Here is a 21,001-nt window from a genome sequence, read left to right as displayed (position 1 = left end):
CTACAGATCCAATGGGAGCCAGCGAGTGCTTAGTGCTCCCTTGAGGCATTCAGCTCGGCGATCTCATCCTGACGCAGTGCCTCCGACGGCGAGAGACCGATCCTTCCGCCCAAGGGTATGATGTCGATGTTCTGCACATGGGCACGCACACTTTGACCTGGCGGCAGACCCACGTACCATTTACCCACGTTCTTGATCACGGTGGAGTCGCGGTGTCGCTGCACCCACTCCCGATCCCTGTCGATCTCCAGAATTCGGTGATTGGCGGTGACCAGTGGGGGCAGTGAACTGCCCACATCGTCGTCGTTGAGGTGGTAATTGTCCCCGGGTCCGCTGATGGCACTAGTGCCTGATCCACCTGTGGGCGGCAGGTAGCCCAGGCCGGAGTCGCCTTCGCTGGAGGCTCCGGCTCCACCTCCTCCACCTCGGCGACTGCCTCCTCCACCTGCAGCGTCTCCCCTTCCTGCGCCCCTCTCAGAGGACGCACTTCCTCCACCACCGCCGCCGAATCGGTTTCTGTTTCGAGATCCACTTACATTGTTCCTCGTGGAGCCACCTGAACCTCCTCTCTGCGAGCTATCACCTCCGCCATCGTATCTAGTACTGCCCCGTTGGGGACTCCCCGCGGGGAACCCTCTCCGATCTTCCTTGCCATTAAAACTCGTGGAACCTGAGGAGCTACTGCTAAGCCCAACGTCATCCCCGTGGTCATTAGCATGGGGTCCCAGGTCTTCATCAGCTCCACCTGCATCACCCTCTCCACGATTCCTATCTCTGGCCCCGTCAGCCGGCTTCAGAAAATCTTTGCCCCCGGGTCTGCTGGGAGTACGACCTCTTCCCGCTCCACCAGCCCCTGAAACTGAACCTGAAGCTCCCACTGAACCACTTCCACTACCAGATCCACCTCCACCTCCACCTGCCTTGGGACCTAAGCCACCACCTGCACCCCTGCCGAAATCATTAGCCAGTCGGAAGTCCGGATCTGCCAGACGGAAATCAGCCACAGAGGGATTTATATGCGTTCCAGGACCAATCCGGTTTTGAACCACCCGGTAGCCAATTCCTGCTCCAGCTATATACTCCACGGTCCGCTGCACGCCCTTGTCGTCCAGGAAGGAGTAGGTACCCCTCACCAGGCCATCGGGGGCTCGACTCTCTGCCCGTCGGTGATCCGAACCGGAGGCTATCAGCTTGTAACTCCCAGCCGGTCCTCTTTGCACAGACATCTTGCCACGCGCTTTGGGATGCGACTTGTACAGAGGACTGGAGTAAGCCACGACTGATGGGCTGTCCGGCACTGCGTTGGAGATCTCGAATCCGGTTCCGGCTCCTGCTGCATAGCGAACACTGTGCCGCTCGCCCACATCGTCCAAATAGGAGTACAATCCTAGAATTATACCAGTTAATATGCAGTATATTATAAGGAACCAAAGAACTTACCCCTTATCCTATTTCCTGAATCATTCTCTTCGCTGCGCGACTGATCCGGAGTGCGGAAACTGAAGCTGTAGGATGGATCGTCAAAGGGATCGGCCAGCGGATCGTCCGGACTTCCACGCGGCAGAACCGGATACTGGGCCAGGTCCATTTTCCGATGGATTTTCGGTCCGTTCACGCGAAATCTATGTGGGAAACGGAGGGAGATTAATTAGCTACCGACACAATGGGTGGGGATTGGGTAAACCCTTCCAGCGGAAGCGGACTCGCACTGCAATTTTGAATATAGATTCGATCTTAGTCCGACACGCCATTACTTCGATTACTACACATCTCTTTGGGAACGATCCCATTCAGAATCATCGCTGTCGTTGAGCATCTGCCATCTACAATCCATTTCGTTTTTTGCTCGGAACTTCAGGCCAGTCAATTTGTTAACAGCTTTTTGTTTCTGTTTCCCCAATTTACCGGAGATTGCAAAAACAACAGTAGCCGAAGCGGTAATGGAAAAACGTTTAGGCAACGCCAGAAAAAGCAGTCCAATGTGTTAGAACGGCTCCAACTCCACGATGCCCCTCCCGTTTGCTTGGGTTTCGCTTCAGTGGCCGCCGCCTGCCGCCAACCGCTGATATATGAGCTCAGCTCTGACATCGCGGGGAGATAACTCACTTTGTGCTGCCACTTCCTCCGCCGCCCATACACTCGGGAAAATCTCCGACCTCAAGTAAGTTAAAGCTCGGAATTGGAAACAAAATCGTTATGTTTTGAGAAGAGTGCTTAATTTTGTTCTATCTCTTTTGTCTCATTTGGAAATTTTCTTTAATTTCTTTTAGTTTTAATAAGTAGAGTTACAACTTTATTAGTAAGATAGTTCGAATAAATGAAGATGGTTTTTAAAAAGTTAATTTTGTATCACTCTATATTCCTTGCAAACTCTTTAGCTACAATTATTTGTAAAAGAGTTTTCCTAAAGTCTTTAGAATGCGATTTGCTTTACACCCATGCACCTAGAAGCAGTGCCCTTTTCTCCCAGTGCACCACCGCACTTTACTCACTCGGCTGGGCCACCGATTCGGTCTTCGATTACTCACCCACGTGGTCCGGCCGTGTAGACCGTCTCCTCGATCTGGCCGCTCGCCGGACTCCGCGAACCGTAGCGACCTCGCACCGTGTTGTCCGGAGTGCCCGAGGCGCTGTGATAGTAGCCGCCAATGTCATCATTTGCATGTCTTTTGGCCGATCGGTGGCAGCAGCAGCAGAGCCATTATCCATTATCCATGCCGGGGAGCAGAGATCGAAACAGAAGTAATTGCGGTGCCCCATGCGTGCGAAATGGAAGGGAAAGATGGTCGGAAGCGTGTTATTGTTGTGGTTGCAAAACGTTGGGGCGTTAAAGAGGTGCTAAAAATCTCAGATTTGCTCGGTATGATGGTAAGGTAGCTAACATCTTTGACCGATTAGATGATTTGTTAGATTTATGACCCGTGGCTGCTAAGAGCACTGTAATTGAGTTGTTCTCTTTTAGGGGTTTTCTATTCCACCGAACAGCGGAGGTTGTAGGTAATTGGGAAAGGTTATGACTCTATTCCAAGACTAACTACTATTAATTTAGTGTATTCCTATTAAAAAGGCAAATTGACGACAACTAACTTTGTAATAGAACAGTTATTGTATTCTACTTAAACAAATTATGGTTATGGGTTAGGTTTTGGTATTGATGACTGTGATGATTAAGGATTAAGTTGAAAGTTGTAATTGAATTAAGTCACCTAACTTTTTATCCAAAAAATAATTATTTATAATTTAAAGAACTCTATTATACAAATTATGTAATCCGTTAGTTTAACAAAAGTTTTCATTGCGTATATCAGATTATAAAGTGATTTTGGTCCAAATCGATATTAGTGTATATTTTTTTAACCTTATTCTTAGTCAAGTCTATTTTAGATGCTAGTCTATTTGTTAAACTCTGCCAAAATTTAACTCTGCCCTTAAGCATTTCTAAAAATAATGTAATTTTCTCCAAACCGAGTACTAAATTACAATTTTAAGTAGTCATCAGATTGTTAAAGTCACTTGGTTTTGCTAGAATATGCATTTCATCTTTAATGCCACGTTTTCTGTGCTGATATCCTTTTAAAATGTTCACAATAATTTGTCACACATCTCTGTACCGAAACTGAAAAGATCCATCCTCGTTGATGGTATTGTACTCGACGTCGGCTCTCGCAGGATGCGCAAAGTATCCCAGAAATGCGCAGAGAAACAGGAGGAGATTCGCGTGCCGATGTAGATGCAGCATCATTCAAATCGCATTCGTTGTAATCCAATTCAGAGATAAAACAAGTATCAAACGGGCATCCTGTTCCAGATGCACAGTCACCACATAAACTTCTATTCCCCCAACCGATCCGATCCGATCCGATTCGATTCGATTGTCTTCCAATCCGAGCTTGGATCCCGACTTAAACTCCGATTTGGCTGGCGATCTTCGAGAGGAGCTAGCGGCTAGAACAACGCGACGGCGACGACTGATGCGATCCAGCGTTAGACCTTCGTATTTAAATACGATTCTCAGGCGACTCAGCGAGCGGTTCGTGCGGCGTTTGGTGGTGCTGCTAGTGGAGCTAGTGGTGCTAGTGGTGGTAGTGGTGGTGCTTGTCTCACCTGACCACCCACCGAAAAGAGCCGAAGCCACGAAGATGAAACAGCAGCATTTGTGTGCAAATTGCGTTACAAGAAAAGGCGGAAAGTGGGCGCGGGGCTCAGGTGAGAGAATTCGTTCTAATGATGGACACGCAAGTGTTGTTGCAGCTGCTGCTGCTGCTGCTGTGTTTCTCCTATTTTATGGCTCCTTGTTCGCCAGTTTGCGGGGGGCGGGGCGGGGAAAGGGGGTAAAACCCGCGGGAAATGGCCAGCGGAAAATGGAAAATCGTGCCTGTGTAGCTGTCTGTCAATTAGCTCACGTTGTTCTTGTTCCCCGAAGTTGCAACCTGGAGAGCTTCCTGTTGACAATCCGTTCTTACCATTCTTATCCATTGCCTTACAATTCTCGAAACGCTGAACATTGAACTTCATCGCTGGGGCATCAGTTTTCAATTTTCCATTTTGCATTTTGCATTTTGCATTTTCCGTTAGCCGGAGCTTATTACAAATTCGATCCAGAGCGAGTCTGGGTCAGTGTCTTAGCTGCAATTTTTGGCCAGGTATGCAATTAAAGGCAATTACTCGTCGGCTGGAGGAGCCCAGAGAACTTTATGACAATTTCCGCCTAGGATCTTCGTTCTTGGATCTTGGCCATTTTAATGAGGCATAATTAGCGTGGCGACGCTGGCCACTTCCAAGAACAGTTATTGGCCATTGTTCTGGGTTCTAGAAGGTGGGGAATGTGTTGGGGATATGTCAGGCCCTCTGATTAGACCGCCCGGCCCCGCTTGGCTGCCTCTGATTCTGATTCTGGTTATAGTTTATAGTTCTGGCTAGCCCATATCCACATCCACTACCGCCTTTGATAATCTTTATAGCCGTTGTTTTTTGGCCATATGCAAATTGCTCGGAAGGCGGAAGAGTTCACCAATTGGTTAATTGTGCGCTCAATCGGAGCGAGTGCGATGTGTAATCACAATGCAAAACCGCAGAGACAATGGAACGAAACCTAATGCGATCGGAGAGCCATGGAGCTGTAGTTATGATATGTGGCCGCTGCCAATGACCATGTTCATAGGCATGTGGTCGAGCTTAAAGGACAAGTTTCTAACGGACTGCACGCATGGGAACTGTGCAACCAGTTGTGGCAGTTGCAGTCGCACTTGGAGTGTTGCAGTTTGCCATTGAACCACATACCCATAGAGCAAATCTCAAAAAAAAAAATGCACCTAAACTGGAAATTCATAAGTGGTCTGTGTGGGCCATCCTGCCCGGCTGGCTGGAAAAAGTGAAAATGCTTTCGATTTCATCGCGTCCATTTCTTCGGGGGACATTCATTTGACAGCGGCCCAGGCGATCGGATCGGCGTGGAGACTCCAATTAATCGCAGCCATGAGGATTACACAACTATTATACATCTCGGGCATGGTTATCGCATCGATCGAGGCTGTGGAATATCTAATTCGCTTCGAGACGAAAAAGGCCAAGTGCTTGAATCCACCCAGAACGGCCAGGAAAGTGGAGTCCGTCATAAGGGAGTGCCAGGATGAGGTCCGCAACAAGTTGGTTAACGGTGGGCCCTCACATTATCCTTTGCCATATCAAGTACTCTACGGTTTCGGTTCCCATATAGAGGCCTATGAGATTCTCAAGGAGCAGGTGGCTCACAATCAGCCGCCCATCGATCCAAACGATGACTCCATCGACTTCATCTGGCCTTCTGCGCCTGCGGGCTCATCCGTGGACCATCGGCCCAACATCAGCCAGTACGAGTATATAGTCTACGATGAACCCGAGCCACAACGCCATGTGGCCAGATTGATGAGGAATATCCGACGTCTGGATGTGGCCAGTTCGGGCATATATCATCCCACTTTGGTGCCGCTGGAAGACAAACGCATTGCGGGGGTAAGTATGGTTGAGTCATCTTTAGAATCTTCTGCGAGACTTGTAGATCGCTTTTCTTCTCGTGTTAATGAAATGCATGAGCCAAGCTCAATTAAGTTCAATGGCAGCCCAAGAAACAATTGGCTAAACCCCCACTTTAGCTCAGCCAGCAAAGCCTAAAGTCAGGGTTTTTACACAATCGAAAGAAAAGCAAATGCATTTTCAGTTGCATTCAAAATCACACGCCTCCGTCCGTCGGAGATTTTTCGCACACCTCCCAGCAATGCTGAATTTGATGGCTGAAAAGCGCACTTTATGGCGGCACTTAATACACATTAGCTGGCTTTATGCATCAGCAAATTGAATGTACAGATAGAAGTAGCTACGCAGTGAGAAATATACGGGTGGATTTACGAGTTTGATTTGACTATGTGTTTGGCTACTCTGCTCCTCAGTTTTGATCAAAATGAATAATTGTTTAGTGAAAAATACTAAAAATGATCAAATAATAAACACATTTTGTATAGAATCGATTACAAAGCCATCTAAGGCGGGTTTTCCAGGGGAGAATTGGAAAATACCAAGTGGTAATGATTCCTCTAATAAACCCGGAGTTTGTTTTAAGCTTATAAGCAATTTCCACAGTGTATTCCATTGTATATTTAAAACAGGCTTAAAATGAGTCTTTATCCACAGCTTGAGAATACATTTTCCCTACGACATCTATGTATTTTCAGTGCCTGCTGCACTGCGTCTATGCCAAAAATAACGCCATCGATCAGAAGGGCTGGCCCACCTTGGACGGCCTGGTCCACTTCTACTCCGAGGGAGTGCACGAGCACGGATTCTTCATGGCCACCTTGCGGTCCGTGAATCTCTGCCTGCGGTCAATGACCGCCCGCTACGGAGTTAATCGCAAGGAGCTGCCCAAGAAAGGTGAAAGCTGCGATCTGGCGTTCGATGTCTTCGACTGTATTTCGGACCAAATTACCGGCTACTGTCTGGATCAATACAGCAGATATTAGTTGGTTACTCTGTCTAGTGTGCGTAGCAATTAAATGTTTAGTGCAAGTTGAATTCCAGTTTTTGTGTCATGCGGGGACCATTGCTGTGGAAAACAATGTAGGCGGTCTCCAACATTGTTCGAAATTGCTAAAGACATGTTTTCTTTAAGTATTATTCGCCTTTTTTTTGGCAATTTTCTTTTTAAAACTTTCCTCGATTTTGAAAATGAAAATCCAATCGTGATTTTATTTTCATTAACAAGCTTTTGGAACCATTAGTTTTTAAATGCTTTATATTTTATATAGTAGTGCTTCCAGAAGCTTGTTAATAAAAATGCAATCCAAATTTAATTAGATTAACGGAAATATTTTACGCTCTTGACATTTTACTTACACACTTTACGCCGATGCCACAGTGGCGCCATCTACAGTCGCATAGGTAAGTGCTCTGTATGTTAGTGTTACCGCTCACCAATGCTGTAAGAATAATCGATAACTGGCGCGTCACCATTCCGCATCGATATGTTTGACAGTCCAGGCCTAACGCCAGCAATAACAGTCCCACCACTAACGCAAAAGTTTTCGGCTGTAAAAACGTAAATATTTCAGCTTTAAGCAAGTTTAGTTTAGAAATAAGTAAATCAAGTGCGTTAATTTGCAAAAAGCGTGCGGGGTCTGGGTCAACTCAGTGCCAGTACTGGGGTCAGCGAAAAACCCGCATTTGGCGTGCTTTTCATTTGTCCCACATTCAAAGCCCGCTACTGCATCATGTGGAATTCCTGGAATTACCATCATCGTTTCAGCGATCAATAAGCGACTGCCGCGTGTTCCCCTTTCTAAAAAGTGCATTTAGGAGGCGTATAATTGCTATTTTCCAACGTATTTTCACCATTTCAGTTCAAGGACTGTTCTTATATAATTGAAAAGTGCAGGTGGGCGGCTAGTCGGCGGAAAAGCGCTTGCGCCGGCCGCCCCAAAAGAAAAGTGAAATTTCGCAATGCAAAACAAGCAGCGACGTCACATGTGATTTTGTAAAATTAACTTGCCGCACTGATGACGCAATTGACCGAGTGCCGCGTGTGCTTTTTTCCCCTCCGCCAAATGAATCATCAATCAAAAGCAATAGCAATAGCAAACAGCAAAGAAAGCGCGCGGCCGCATTGTCTGGGGCAGCACAACTAGTTTTTTCTGCAGACGGATGTGGCTCATCCGCCACAACCCATCATAAGTCAGATGCAATGCCCCAGATCGGGAATAGTAATAGTTATAGTATAGTATAGTACCACGGAACCAACGCACCATGCTCCTCAATTACCTCATGCCCTTGGTCAGCTCCTCTTCTTCTTCGTCTTTAGGGGGGCTCGTCAATGGAATGCAGTTGCAAGCTGGTTTCTGAAACCGCTTAGCAAGGTGCAAAACCCTGCTGATTGCGTCTCTCTTTCCTTTTTATACCCTTCCATTGGGTATCGTGACAATTTAATGGTTTCCGCCAACTTTGATACTAGGTTACTAGTTATCATTTGATTGTCTAATTACTATTTCCGAATTTTTTTGCCGCATATAAATTGAGGTCTATTTTTTTTTATAATTTTCGAGTTCAATTAACAAGAAGTCGGTGTAAGGCTAGAAGTATTGCTAAACTGTATACCATTTAATTTTTTTAAATAACTTAGGGTATTTAATGATCGGTGATCCACCAGTATTCATAGTTTCGCACTCGCATCGAGGTAAATGGTTAGCTCAATGTGTCTGGTGTGTGAACTTGAAACTTTATTGATTAGCGGAAAGGTAATCGATACACGCACATATTCACTTGCTCGCTTGGCTTGACCTATTAGGTGCACAGTAAAAAAAATTCTTAAAAATGGTTAATATATTATTTTGGATAATACATTTTCGCATTTATTCTTTTCAAAATACTTAATTGTATACCAAATTGAAAAGTGAATCATTAAAAGAGTGCTTATATTGCTTCTTTGTTGCCTTTGGTGTTATGTGATAAACAAGCTGTATGAGTGTATTTGGAATATTATTATTTTCTATGCATACCACACCGCTTTCTCTCGGATTCATATACTCTTCTCGTGTTGGGCTGTGTGGGCGGCATTCTTTCAAACCATCAGCCGGCTGACGATCGGACTTTGGGATTGTTGTAAACAAATTCGGGCTATAAATACGCAAGACATGGGCAAAGGCAAGGAGGCGAGGCGGTTAGATAAGCGGAGGAAGTGCGGTCAATGTATAGATATATAGGTATGTACCTGACTGTTATCAGGTCCACCGATCGGCGACCAAACCCCCTTTTGCCAGAAGATAAAGATACAACGCCGAGTTGTCATGTGGCCGCTTTGTGTGTTTTTATCACACACTCTGTGTTTTCCTCCCAAGTTTTCAGCCAGCTCGGCGGTTCGTGAAGAGCAAATTCGATTTCTAAATTTTATATTTCACTCCCGAAGGCGGCCGCTGTTGTATTTTCGCTTCAGTCGACGCGCAGCACTCAGCACGAACAAACGTTTGCCGCGTATCTGCGAGATACGGATACGAGTACGACGAGTACATATATTCGGTTGGTTTTTGGAGCAATCGCACGCAGTATATGCGTATATATTATACGGTGTCTTGATTCCACCGCGGTGCAGTGTATATACAGTCGGAATTAGACCTTCCGACGACTAAAATCTTAATGGATTTTTCCAGTATGCCTCGAGTTGTGGAACTGCAAGCTCATCGGGCGGACTATTTCACACTAATTAGCTCCATCTGGGCGTTCTAATAATTCAGCTGCTCTCACGCGAGTCACCGTTTTTTATTTTTTGCACTTATGTAATGTGTTTTCGTAACATCTGCGGCGACGTCGAGCAGAATATAATTGCAGGGAAAGCAGTATGTGAAAAGCGGCAGCACAAAACAAGCAAACAGATAAATGACACTGAAAGAAACTGTCGGGCTGCTAAATTGAATTATATATTGTGGGGCGGGCGGACAATGTAACTGTAATTGTAGCTATGATCATATTGATCAAGCCGAGTGATGCACTTTCAAATACTTAGCTTCGACCACTCCAAACCGGTTAGCCGTTCCAATTGTTTTCTTTCATTTTTTTCCCCCATGTCTGGGGGCCAGCGTTTTGTAATCATTTCATTTTGATCGTCTGGTCAGCATGCGTTCGTCGATAAGACATGTGACCTGGCCACGCCTTCTTTGCCCCATAAGTTCCCATTCCCAGTCCGAATTTCATTCAATTTGTACATATTTTTTGCGCGACTGGCTTTAGATAGGGATTCAATTACGACATCCGCACGCGCTGGCCTATCGCCAATATTTTGATTAATAACTTGACAAATTCTGGAAGTGCTGGCGTGGCATGATTGCGACTAGAGGCCGGTTAGGCGCCCTCTTATCACTGAATTGCGTCTCGAGGGTTCTGCGTTTAGTCATGGACCGCAGGAATTTATTACTCCGACCCAGGGACATTCACTCTTGACGCTTTTGCCTTATCTGGGCAAACTCGTTTTGGCCCAAAACCCAGGTGAATGCTCACTGTGATTCGGAGATGGCAAACAAACAGTCAGGGCAAATATTCGCAACTGATTAAAAGTTGGGAAACGAACAAACTGCGCAAAAAGCAGCTGGCTCTCCCTATATCCCCATATAAAAACCCCCATTTCACCATTATATTTGGGGGCCAAAGTATCTCCGCCATTTCTTGGCTGATTATCAAAAAAACTAGCGACGGACTGGCGAAACCAGCCTACGTTAGTTTGACGTCATCGGCGGAATCAGCAGGCGAACGGCATCACGTGTGCTTTTTTCCAACAAGCGATCCCCCGCTCTCAACGGTCTAGTCTGGCTTTAGACGTATGTAAATTCCGCCGCTATCCACCCATTGTGAACTTGTTTCGTGAGGGAATTTCATAACTGGCTCACTGGCCTGGCAACAAGTTTGGAGCATTCGGTTGATCGGTGACACAGTTAAAACCCAGAACATGACCATGACGTAAAAACTTCTAAGCTATCTTATCGCGTTTACAGCAGCCGAGGGTCAGGAGTTGGGTGTTTAGGGGGTGGCACTATCTCTTACGTGGCTTGTTTGTCAACAAAGCCGCCATCGATTAATCAGTTGCAAGTGATACAATAGTTTGCCGATAAGATTCCCCACTAAGATTGTCTCTTGTCTATTTCTTTCAGTTATATTTTGTAAAGCTACAAAATGCATAGAGCCCACACAGCCTTCAGCCTGGCCTTGTCGCCGATGGCGCACAAGAACTTCGCCACATGGCTGCTCAAGAGCAGCAGCAGTCAGCAGGTGAGTTTGCTCGATATGGAGAGCATTAAAGAAGCCCCCACTAATGAACCCTTAATCTTTGCCAGATGGCCAAGGTAACTGCAGCGGCCGCCGTGCGCACCTACAACTCCGCGGCTGCCGAACCTTTTGCCAACGGCAGCACCGCCTCCTACGTGGAGGAGATGTACAACGCCTGGCTGCGGGATCCCACTTCCGTGCACACCGTAAGTATCCCCATTAAACGGAGTTTTCTTTCTGCGAGCTTTAGAATTTGACTCCTGCTCTGAGTCGTTGTGAAACCAGTTCCTTGTGTTTATTTCTGAAGCGGAAGTGTTTCACTTTTACAGCCCGGTACTTAGGGAACCGAACAGCCGTAAAATTAAAATTCTTATAAAAGCGACTTGAAATGCTATTTAACTTATTTTCAATCTTGCATATTTTGGATATCAGTATAAATATCCGGATTATGGTTTCAAATTGATATTGCCACGACATATATACTGCTGACTGTTTGCAAACAATTATTAATTGATTCATCATCCTTTTAGTCCTGGGATGCGTACTTCCGCAGCAACAGCTACGTTAGCCCGCCCAACTTGGCGCCCGTGCAGGCCAACACTCTGCCGCTGACCGCCTTCAACTTTGGAGGAGCCGTCGCCGGCGCTGCGCCCGACTCCAAGACCATTGACGACCATCTGGCCGTCCAGGCCATCATCAGGAGCTACCAGGTATGTCGGCTCGTGCTAACTCTCTTCATTGGCTTCCAGCCGAAAGGTGGAGATTGCAGCCACAGTTGGCGCTTTTTGTTTCGTTCTCCTAGGTTCAGTTAATGTTTATGTTTAGATTATGATCTGTAGAGTTGCCTTTGCCCCCTTATGTGTGTTCACTTTTGCCCAGACCAATCATTCCGAATCCAGTATTCATGGTAGACTAGAAAATACTTCCCTGACTTCCCCACGCCATCCACAATATCCATAGAGTTACACATTCACTTATTCATGAGTAGTTTGGGTTTCTGTTCGATCACGTTCATTTCGGTTCACCAAGTAGTTATATATTGAGGGGATTCGTCACATTTGATTGCACCATTCCTCATTAGCTAATAAGCTTAAGAAATACCGAAATTATTTGCGGTTATCCAAGGGTGTTCAAATTTTATTGCCAGATAAGGAATTACTTTTAATTTGCACATGATACACATTTTTGGTAAAGTTAAGCCTTTTGATTTATGTTGTAGAGCTGATTTCCATCGTTTGAGTTACTAAAGCCACACGATAACTACCTGGCGTACCCATTTAACTTGATATACCTAAGTCCTTTGATCTACCCTGTACCCCTATTTACATATAATCAACCAATCTGTCTACGATATGTATGTACCATATAGTCACGAGGTCATTTGGCATCTGATCTGGATCCGCTTGGAATTTTGACTCGCGAAAAAACCGTCTGCAAGGATGGGCTAGCACGTCGTGCTAACGAAGATGTGCTCAGGCAGCACTCTGGGTTTTTGTTTGGTAAATTCTTTTACAGAACTGTTTCATTTAACCCCCAGTCGCACTACTATCCAAAACCTGTTGCACCTTCCTGCTACTACCCACTCGCCTAGTAACTAAGTTAAACACTCAAACTTACGCAATTGGTTTTGAAAATAACTCGTGCTTACCATTTAACAGCCGAAGAAGGTTAAATGAAATTCGGAGTTGATGAGGAAGGGTCACATAGCCCTTTGTAGGATTAAGTTAGCGAGTTCCGTTCAGTTCTAGGTTTTTAATAGTTCCTGTAAGTAACCTTGGTGTTTGGCGTTCTCGAAGTTCGTATCTTTCCGTTAAGGTTTATTCTTAAGCATCCTGTCGACTCTATATCTCTCAGCACCCCAGTTCCATATCTCTCTGTTCTGTTCTTGCACTGTGACCACCGTTTCTCGATTAACCCACGAAATTCGAACACATTGCCATCTGTCAATCATTGTCTACTGATCCTGTCGAAGCTTTTAGTGTTCGCTTTAATTTGTGTTTGTGCGTTGAGCACTTGTATCTTATTTTGTTCAAGCCATATCTATTCTATAATTTTAATTGATTATTTTCTTTTCCTTTACTTTTATATAACTGCTTCCTAACCTAAATGTAAACCAATCGAAAAACACAAACTGCAATCGAAACTCAAACCAAAAACCAAAACCGCCAATCGTTTCGAACAATGTTTAAAAAAAAATTCAAAATTCTCTCTCTTTGTATTATGTGTGTGTTTTGAAAAACTAAACAAATCGAAACCGAACCAAATCCAATCCGAAAACATTGTTATTACTACCACCACCAAAACCACCACAACTACCAACCAAACACCTAATACTGACACGTTAGATTCGAGGACATAATATTGCTCACCTCGACCCACTCGAAATTAATACACCAGAATTGCCTGGCAACTCCTCGACGAAATCCATTTACGCTAATTTCAGTTTTGGTAAGTAAATCCGGCGGTGGTCGTAAAGAACATAACCTGTTTCAGTTCTTAACCCTTGATTTGTAAATACTTTTAAAAAAAACCAAATACATATTGTGTTAGTGACGTTCTCTGTCTTTCACCCGCACACACGATCCCCGGCATCAAAAATCGATTATCAAACCCAACCAACCACACAAATGTATCCAATGATATATAGAACCAAGTAAATATGCGCTATATATTGCCAGTGAATTTGTGTTACATTGTTTGCCAATTTCTGCTTTTAATTGTTTTAATTTGATGTCGTGCTGAAATATATAAATATTGTTTACCTCACCGATTCGATTATGTCATAAATAGATTGCATGATTGTTTTGCATTTCCCAAGCGAAATGAAGGGAAATCGATTGATAAGCCCCCTTTAGTCTGATTTCAACTGAAATGATTATGAGCCCATCAACAGCAAATTTAAGTTATCACCGATAGTGTCTAATGCATGTAAAAAATATCCGAATGAGGAGCCCGTGAACCGCCCAGCTGAGCATGAGCATCCGAACCCAATATAAACTTTGTACTGTGTACAAACACCTTCGAATAGAAGCAACAAAAATCATTACACTCCGAATTTCAAACCAACATCCGCCGCCTACAATTTACTAATCCCACACCATGACACAATCACCCAGAACCCCTTACTAAAGTTTAAACCCATTGTTCCCCATGCGCAAAAAAAATATAAACAGGTGAGCAGGACATGGATCGCCAGTTCAAGCTGCCCAGCACTACCTTCATCGGAGGCGATGAGGCCTCGTTGCCCCTAAAGTGAGTACACCCACCACAGTTAATAGATCACCCAATCAAAATGTTACATCCCTTTTACTAGGGAAATCCTGAACCGCCTGGAGAACGTATACTGTAACAAGATTGGCGTGGAGTTCATGTTCATCAACTCTCTGGAACAATGCAACTGGATCCGCAAGCGTTTCGAGACCCCCGGCGTTCTGAACTTCTCGCCCGAGGAGAAGCGTCTAATCTTGGCCCGTTTGACCCGTGCCACCGGCTTTGAGGCTTTCCTGGCCAAGAAGTACTCTTCTGAGAAGCGTTTCGGTCTGGAGGGTTGCGAGATCATGATCCCAGCCCTGAAGGAGATCATCGATGTGTCAACGGAGTTGGGAGTGGAGTCTGTGATCATGGGCATGCCCCATCGTGGTCGCCTCAACACCCTGGCCAATGTGTGCCGCAAGCCCTTGAACCAGATCTTCACCCAGTTTGCTGGACTGGAGGCAGCTGATGATGTAAGTGAATATAAAAGGAACCTTCTTGAAAATATTGAATGTCCTTTTCTTTCTAGGGTTCTGGTGATGTCAAGTACCATTTGGGTACATACATCGAGCGATTGAACCGCGTTACAAACAAGAACATCCGCCTGGCCGTCGTGGCCAACCCGTCCCATCTGGAGGCTGTGGACCCCGTGGTGCAGGGCAAGACCCGTGCCGAGCAGTTCTACCGTGGCGACCAGGAGGGCAAGAAGGTTATGTCCATTCTGATCCACGGTGATGCCGCCTTCTGTGGACAGGGCGTCGTCTACGAAACTATGCATCTTTCGGACCTGCCCGACTACACCACACACGGCACTATCCATGTGGTGGCCAACAACCAGATCGGCTTCACCACCGATCCCCGTTTCTCGAGGTCCTCCCCCTACTGTACGGATGTGGCTCGTGTGGTCAATGCTCCTATTTTCCACGTGAACGCTGACGATCCAGAGGCCGTGATGCATGTGTGCAAGGTGGCTGCTGAGTGGCGTGCTACTTTCCACAAGGATTGTGTTATTGATTTGGTCGGATACCGCCGCAACGGACACAACGAGATCGACGAACCCATGTTCACGCAACCCCTGATGTACCAAAAGATCCGCAAGCACAAGAACTGTCTGGACCTGTATGCCGACAAGCTGATCGCGGAGGGCACTGTTACCGGCGAGGAGGTCAAGTCGGTGGCTGCTAAGTACGAGAACATTTGCGAGGAGGCTTTCGCTCTGGCCAAGACCGAGACCCACGTCAAGTACAAGGACTGGCTCGACTCGCCCTGGTCCGGCTTCTTCGAGGGCAAGGACCCCCTGAAGGTGGCGCCCACTGGAGTCAAGGAAGAGACCCTTATCCACATCGGCAACCGATTCTCGTCGCCGCCTCCAAACGCTGCTGAATTCGTGATTCACAAGTAAGATCGCAAAAAGATACCTTTACTTCATATACTAATTTACCGATTCCTTCGCAAGGGGTCTATTGAGAGTGTTGGCCGCTCGCAAGGCCATGGTAGACGAAAAGGTCGCCGATTGGGCTTTAGGTGAGGCCATGGCCTTCGGCTCCCTGCTGAAGGAGGGAATTCACGTGCGCCTTTCGGGACAGGATGTCGAGCGCGGCACCTTCTCGCACCGTCACCATGTGTTGCACCACCAGCTGGTCGACAAGGCCACCTACAACTCGCTGCAGCACATGTACCCAGACCAGGCGCCCTACTCCGTCTCCAACAGCTCTCTGTCGGAGTACGCAGTGCTTGGTTTCGAGCACGGTTACTCGATGACCAACCCCAATGCCCTGGTGCTGTGGGAAGCTCAGTTCGGAGACTTCAGCAACACCGCCCAGTCGATCATCGATCAGTTCATCTCCAGCGGTCAGTCCAAATGGGTGCGCCAATCGGGTCTGGTGATGCTCCTGCCCCACGGCATGGAAGGCATGGGCCCCGAGCACTCCTCGTGCCGCGTGGAGCGCTTCCTGCAAATGAGCAGCGACGATCCCGACTACTTCCCCCCAGAGTCCGATGAGTTCGGAGTGCGACAGCTGCACGATATCAACTGGATCGTTGCAAACTGCACGACGCCCGCCAACTACTACCACATCCTGCGCCGACAGATCGCATTGCCTTTCCGCAAGCCCCTGATCCTGTGCACGCCCAAATCGCTGCTGCGTCACCCCGAGGCTAAGAGTCCTTTCAGCGAGATGAGCGAGGGTAGCGAGTTCCAGCGCATCATCCCCGACAACGGTCCCGCCGGCCAGAATGCCAGCAATGTGAAGAAGGTCGTATTCTGCTCAGGCCGCGTCTACTACGATTTGACCAAGACGCGTAAGGAAAAGCAGCTGGAGAGCGACATCGCCATCGTGCGCGTCGAGCAGGTGAGTCCACATGGAAATATTTATGTTGTTCCATCTGCTAACGTGTTTTGTATGTTCAGATCTCTCCCTTCCCCTTCGATCTGGTCAAGGAGCAGGCCAACCTGTACAAGAACGCCGAACTCGTGTGGGCCCAGGAGGAGCACAAGAACCAGGGCAGCTGGACCTATGTGCAACCTCGCTTCCTCACCGCCCTGAACCACAGCCGCGACGTCAGGTAGGTGACAGGGCTATATCTAAGCGGTCAGCAACTATCCACCCACCTGAACAGGAGCACTCCGACCACGTCCTCACACCCCGATTTTTCTCTCTGGCTCAGATTCTTCTCTAGTCTCAGTTTATCTTTGTCTCTTTCATGAAGTGCACTATTTTCATCGTGCACTGTACTTCTTATCTTTGATTCTCTAAACATTTTACTCTCTTTTGCTTTTGTTTCACTACTTTTGCATTAAATGAAGATTTAATTTGACTTTTTCATTATTCATCGCAGTCGGTATCATTTTAAATGCTCCAGCCGTATGATAATTACTTTCAATCGAACTAATAACAATGCTTAAATTAAATGCATTTGATATAAGTAATAGTTCTTAATTTTTGCGAAATGTATTCAACCTTTTTTCCGACAACCAGACACCTTAATTTACTATCTTTATTGATAAGAAAGTATCATACGGCCATGGCGAATTTAAATTTTATTCGAGCTTCCTCTCACCCCTCACATGCCTTCTAGCTGCTGTATTTATCACGCTCCCACTTTATATATCTATCTACCTATCTTATTAGCTAGTGATAGTCCCAGAAAGTGATAAAACACCCTACACACAAAACTCAAACACTCATTGAACGGATATACGCTTCTGATTTCTATTTTCGTTTGAATGAGCATGTCCGGCACAGAAAAAAAAGTGTCACCACAAAGTTTAAAAATCAACATATAAAATTTTTATCGCCGAAATTCTCCAAGCGAGTCCATCAGCAAATTGGCTTCATCCATCCAATATTTCATCCTAGTCATTATTACTGTGCATGGCTTTTTATTTATGATTTAGTTTAAAGACTTGAGTTACTTTTCTTTACTTTTTAAATCTTGTGAAAGACCAATTGTGTTATTTTGAATCTCCCAAATTCCCACCCCAAAATCCACTCGTTGTGTAAATATGTACGTGTATTGGCAAAATCTGAAGAAAAAATTTGAAAAAATTGAACAAATTCGAAACTACCCAAGAAACGAAAAAGCAACCAAAAACAAATCCTTTCTCTCTTTCTCTCTCTCTGTGTATGTGTTATTGTTACAGCCAAAGCGATGAACAATCCTCCTCCACCAATACTACCACTACTACTGATCATACTAATCTTGAATCCGACACCGATTCCGATTCAAAATCTAAACCGTGGCTGAGTCGCATGTTCGCCGCCCCGAACTCGAACGGCGGCGATCCTAAGGATCCGGCGCAAACCCTTGGCGGCGACTTCAATGCCGCCAAGCACTTTGATTTAAAGAATGTACGACACGATTTCAATAGGCCCGCGGGCATCGCGGCCGCTCCGGGCGCCCGCATAGCGAAAACCGGACGCAAAATTAGGTGAGAGGGCAAGCTCAGCTCCGCTACAATACGATACGCGCGGTCAATGAACTGTATATCGTATATCTACAATTAATCTAATCAACTACCAACTACTATCTGCAATTTAACTATCCTACCAAACGGAAATTAACTCTCAGTTCCGTTAACTCTTCATTTGTCTCCTCGTTTCCCTTTTATCAGTTTCCTCGATTGCGTTTCTGATTTCTGTTGTTTGGCATGATGATTGTTCCATGATCCAGCGCCTCATGGTACCCCGGTTTAAACGAAATCAACACACCAAACCCTACTACTACTACTACTACTACTACTCTTAACTCCAACTCAACAATCTAATCCTCTAATCCTGAAGCACTGTTTTTCTTTTCAGTTCTGAGTTTATGTTTGTTTGCACCTCCCGCGTTTCGAAAGTTTTGCATTTGCTTTTGATAAGTTTGCCCTGCCCCATTTTGCTGTTTTGCCAGTGCAGTCGTTATCGTAAAAAACCACAGTTAACCCCGACATCTGTACTGCTCCAATCTAACCCGAGTTGCTCTGTAATCTGTACTTGAATTTGTTTGTTTGTACGACGTGCTGTCTATATATCACAATCAAGTTAAAAACTGACACAACTACCTTGAAAACAGAGTTTTTAGCGCTTATAGGCAGACATCTCATACTGATACCATCCTAATCTAGGCAGTTTGCTGTTCAACGAAGCTTGAGAATTGAGGATAAATCGTATTCGAAATGATACTGCATCGCAGAATCTATTGGGGTCCATTTCAATGTTTGGGTTCGGTGTGGTTTCCCTAAATTTCACTCTCGACTTAAATCTATACATTTTAATCTTAATATTTAACACCCTGCGCTTGCTTAACCGTCATTTCATTGAACATTTGCCATAACTGTGCTAAAACCAATCAGAGAAACTAGACTAAAGTTTAGTGCACATGTCTAATCGAATCAGCAAATTGAATACCGAATGTTGTGCCAACTCACCGCTCGACACCTCAAGTATCCCCACTAATCCCAACTATTTTCCCAATCCACAGCTACGTCGGACGCGCCTGCGGAGCTTCCACCGCCACCGGATCCAAGGCCCAGCACATCCGTGAGCTGAACGCGCTGCTCAACGACGCGATTTCGACCTAAGGAGCTGTGGTCTCGATGGAGATGAGATTGAGATGAAGATGGAGACGATGAATATTAATTACGATTATATTTTGTATTGAAACGTATGCAGACTCTTTGATACGATTTTTTGCTGACGAAATTGTTAAGAGCATTGTGTGAAAGTAATGAAATGTTAAATATTAGTTTAGTGAAATTACAAGAGCAAATGGCAACCAAGTAACAAATAACACGAAATGTTAAGTGTTTAGTAAAGAATCAAACAAACAAACAAAGAAACAAAAAACTACAACTCACAGCAAGTCTTTGATGGAAACTAAAGAGCCAAGATCTAGCTAATAGCCAACTAACCTATGCGCATACATTTGAAGCGATGAGAACTCGCATAGGAGGATCACAATACTTTCGGAATGAATAAAACACGTTTTAATCTTATTTCTTATTTCCTATGTTTAATATTTATTTTATTGTATTATATATAACTAAACTATCTCAAGCTTTGCGATGTTTTGACACCTTTTATCGGTCGCAGGCCAAGAAATCATTAGTGTTTTTGATTGCCTAAGTTACACATTTTTGTTTAAATAAATGAACAAGTATAATACTTAACAATGACAAACCAACAGAGCTGTGCTTTAGTTCATCACCGATCGAGGAGGCACTATCAGGGATATAGATCGCGTATTTTATACTCCCCAGTAATTTGGACTGGAATGCTTTGATTACGACTCTCAACAACTTGTGTTTGGAACTAAGCAAAGCGTTTTAAATTTTTTTGGAAACCCTTTATGGAGCGCATCTAAATGCAGTTAAAATGCTTTAATTGTTTTTGATCCTCGGACGGAGTCCAACCAGGACGTCCTAAAAATATATACATATATCTAAAACTAATATTGCACTTGTCTCGCACCAATATAAGATATTGAACTGTAGAGTGATAAAGCTAAACTTTTCCAAGAAAAACAAAATGAACGTAACTATTTTATAAAAAGAAAGAACTTTAAGAGAGAGTATGTGTGTGCGACAATGTCGAAAATTTAACTTCATCTCTAAACTTTAGTGTTACTACAAAAAATTATGAATCACAAATTTGCACCAAGTAAGTAAGTAGAATGTTAAAATCAAATATTACACGAGGCAATGAGTTTTCAAGAGCCCAGATAAGAAAAGAGTATTGCAAATAATGTAAAATGAGGGAATAACACGATACAAAATGAAAATATACAATTTACTTTTAAATGCATGGTATACCGCGTGTTTTACTTAATATAAAAATATAAAAAGGGGAAACCTTTCAAGCTTCTAGACCCCAAAAACCAGTTCCTGCTTTTATTTTCTTCTCTTTTTGGAAGGCTTGCAGTAACTAGATTTTCTACAGGAAGTTGAGTTGCAAGACTGGCCGTTGAGCATTTTCCATTTTCACTGCTC

The 21,001-nt window shown here is 44.9% G+C and overlaps 3 protein-coding genes across 8 annotated transcripts; 2 read left to right on the top strand and 1 right to left on the bottom strand.

The window, feature by feature from the left end:
• Window positions 1-29: 29 nt before the first annotated feature.
• LOC120450103 (fibroin heavy chain) lies at window positions 30-4,239 on the bottom strand. Its single transcript, XM_039632898.2, has 4 exons — window positions 3,612-4,239; window positions 2,529-2,666; window positions 1,441-1,622; window positions 30-1,387 (listed from the first exon to the last, which is right to left on the bottom strand). The coding sequence occupies exons 1-4, from the start codon at window positions 3,740-3,742 to the stop codon at window positions 30-32; spliced, it is 1,809 nt and encodes a 602-aa protein (XP_039488832.2). The 5' UTR covers window positions 3,743-4,239.
• A 167-nt stretch (window positions 4,240-4,406) lies between these two features.
• LOC120450106 lies at window positions 4,407-7,125 on the top strand. Its single transcript, XM_039632901.2, has 2 exons — window positions 4,407-5,991; window positions 6,708-7,125. Exons 1-2 carry the CDS (start codon window positions 5,476-5,478, stop codon window positions 6,993-6,995), a joined length of 804 nt encoding a protein of 267 aa, XP_039488835.1. The 5' UTR covers window positions 4,407-5,475; the 3' UTR covers window positions 6,996-7,125.
• Window positions 7,126-7,543: 418 nt separating this feature from the next.
• Window positions 7,544-20,449, top strand: LOC120450105 (2-oxoglutarate dehydrogenase, mitochondrial). Of its 6 annotated transcripts, XM_044006180.1 has the most exons (13): window positions 9,417-9,540; window positions 11,163-11,280; window positions 11,346-11,483; window positions 11,808-11,987; window positions 13,623-13,725; window positions 13,925-13,930; window positions 14,451-14,529; window positions 14,591-15,002; window positions 15,059-15,927; window positions 15,986-16,880; window positions 16,940-17,094; window positions 18,173-18,460; window positions 19,495-20,449. In XM_044006180.1, exons 2-13 carry the CDS (start codon window positions 11,185-11,187, stop codon window positions 19,592-19,594), a joined length of 3,321 nt encoding a protein of 1,106 aa, XP_043862115.1. In that variant the 5' UTR covers window positions 9,417-9,540; window positions 11,163-11,184; the 3' UTR covers window positions 19,595-20,449. The 6 variants fall into 6 exon arrangements, with proteins under 6 accessions (XP_043862114.1, XP_043862115.1, XP_043862116.1 ...); XM_044006179.1 differs by lacking the exons at window positions 9,417-9,540; window positions 13,623-13,725; window positions 13,925-13,930 and adding exons at window positions 7,544-7,570; window positions 12,647-12,776; XM_044006181.1 differs by lacking the exon at window positions 13,925-13,930.
• The last annotated feature ends 552 nt before the right edge of the window (window positions 20,450-21,001 follow it).

Source organism: Drosophila santomea, chromosome 3L, assembly GCF_016746245.2.
Source record: "Drosophila santomea strain STO CAGO 1482 chromosome 3L, Prin_Dsan_1.1, whole genome shotgun sequence".
Taxonomy (NCBI): domain Eukaryota; kingdom Metazoa; phylum Arthropoda; class Insecta; order Diptera; family Drosophilidae; genus Drosophila; species Drosophila santomea.
This window is presented reverse-complemented; position numbering and strand designations above follow the sequence as displayed.

Bases quoted from the DNA above. Each gene is read 5' to 3' on its own strand.
- LOC120450103 (XM_039632898.2), bottom strand. From the start codon at position 3,742: ATGATGCTGCATCTACATCGGCACGCGAATCTCCTCCTGTTTCTCTGC. The intron at 1,623-2,528 runs GTGAGTAATCGA...TTTCCCACATAG, and splicing joins TACACGGCCGGACCACGTGG to ATTTCGCGTGAACGGACCGA. The intron at 1,388-1,440 runs GTAAGTTCTTTG...GTATAATTCTAG, and splicing joins TTCAGGAAATAGGATAAGGG to GATTGTACTCCTATTTGGAC.
- LOC120450106 (XM_039632901.2), top strand. From the start codon at position 5,476: ATGAGGATTACACAACTATTATACATCTCGGGCATGGTTATCGCATCG. The intron at 5,992-6,707 runs GTAAGTATGGTT...ATGTATTTTCAG, and splicing joins AAGACAAACGCATTGCGGGG to TGCCTGCTGCACTGCGTCTA.
- LOC120450105 (XM_044006179.1), top strand. From the start codon at position 11,185: ATGCATAGAGCCCACACAGCCTTCAGCCTGGCCTTGTCGCCGATGGCG. The intron at 11,484-11,807 runs GTAAGTATCCCC...TCATCCTTTTAG, and splicing joins ATCCCACTTCCGTGCACACC to TCCTGGGATGCGTACTTCCG. The intron at 17,095-18,172 runs GTAGGTGACAGG...TTATTGTTACAG, and splicing joins AACCACAGCCGCGACGTCAG to CCAAAGCGATGAACAATCCT.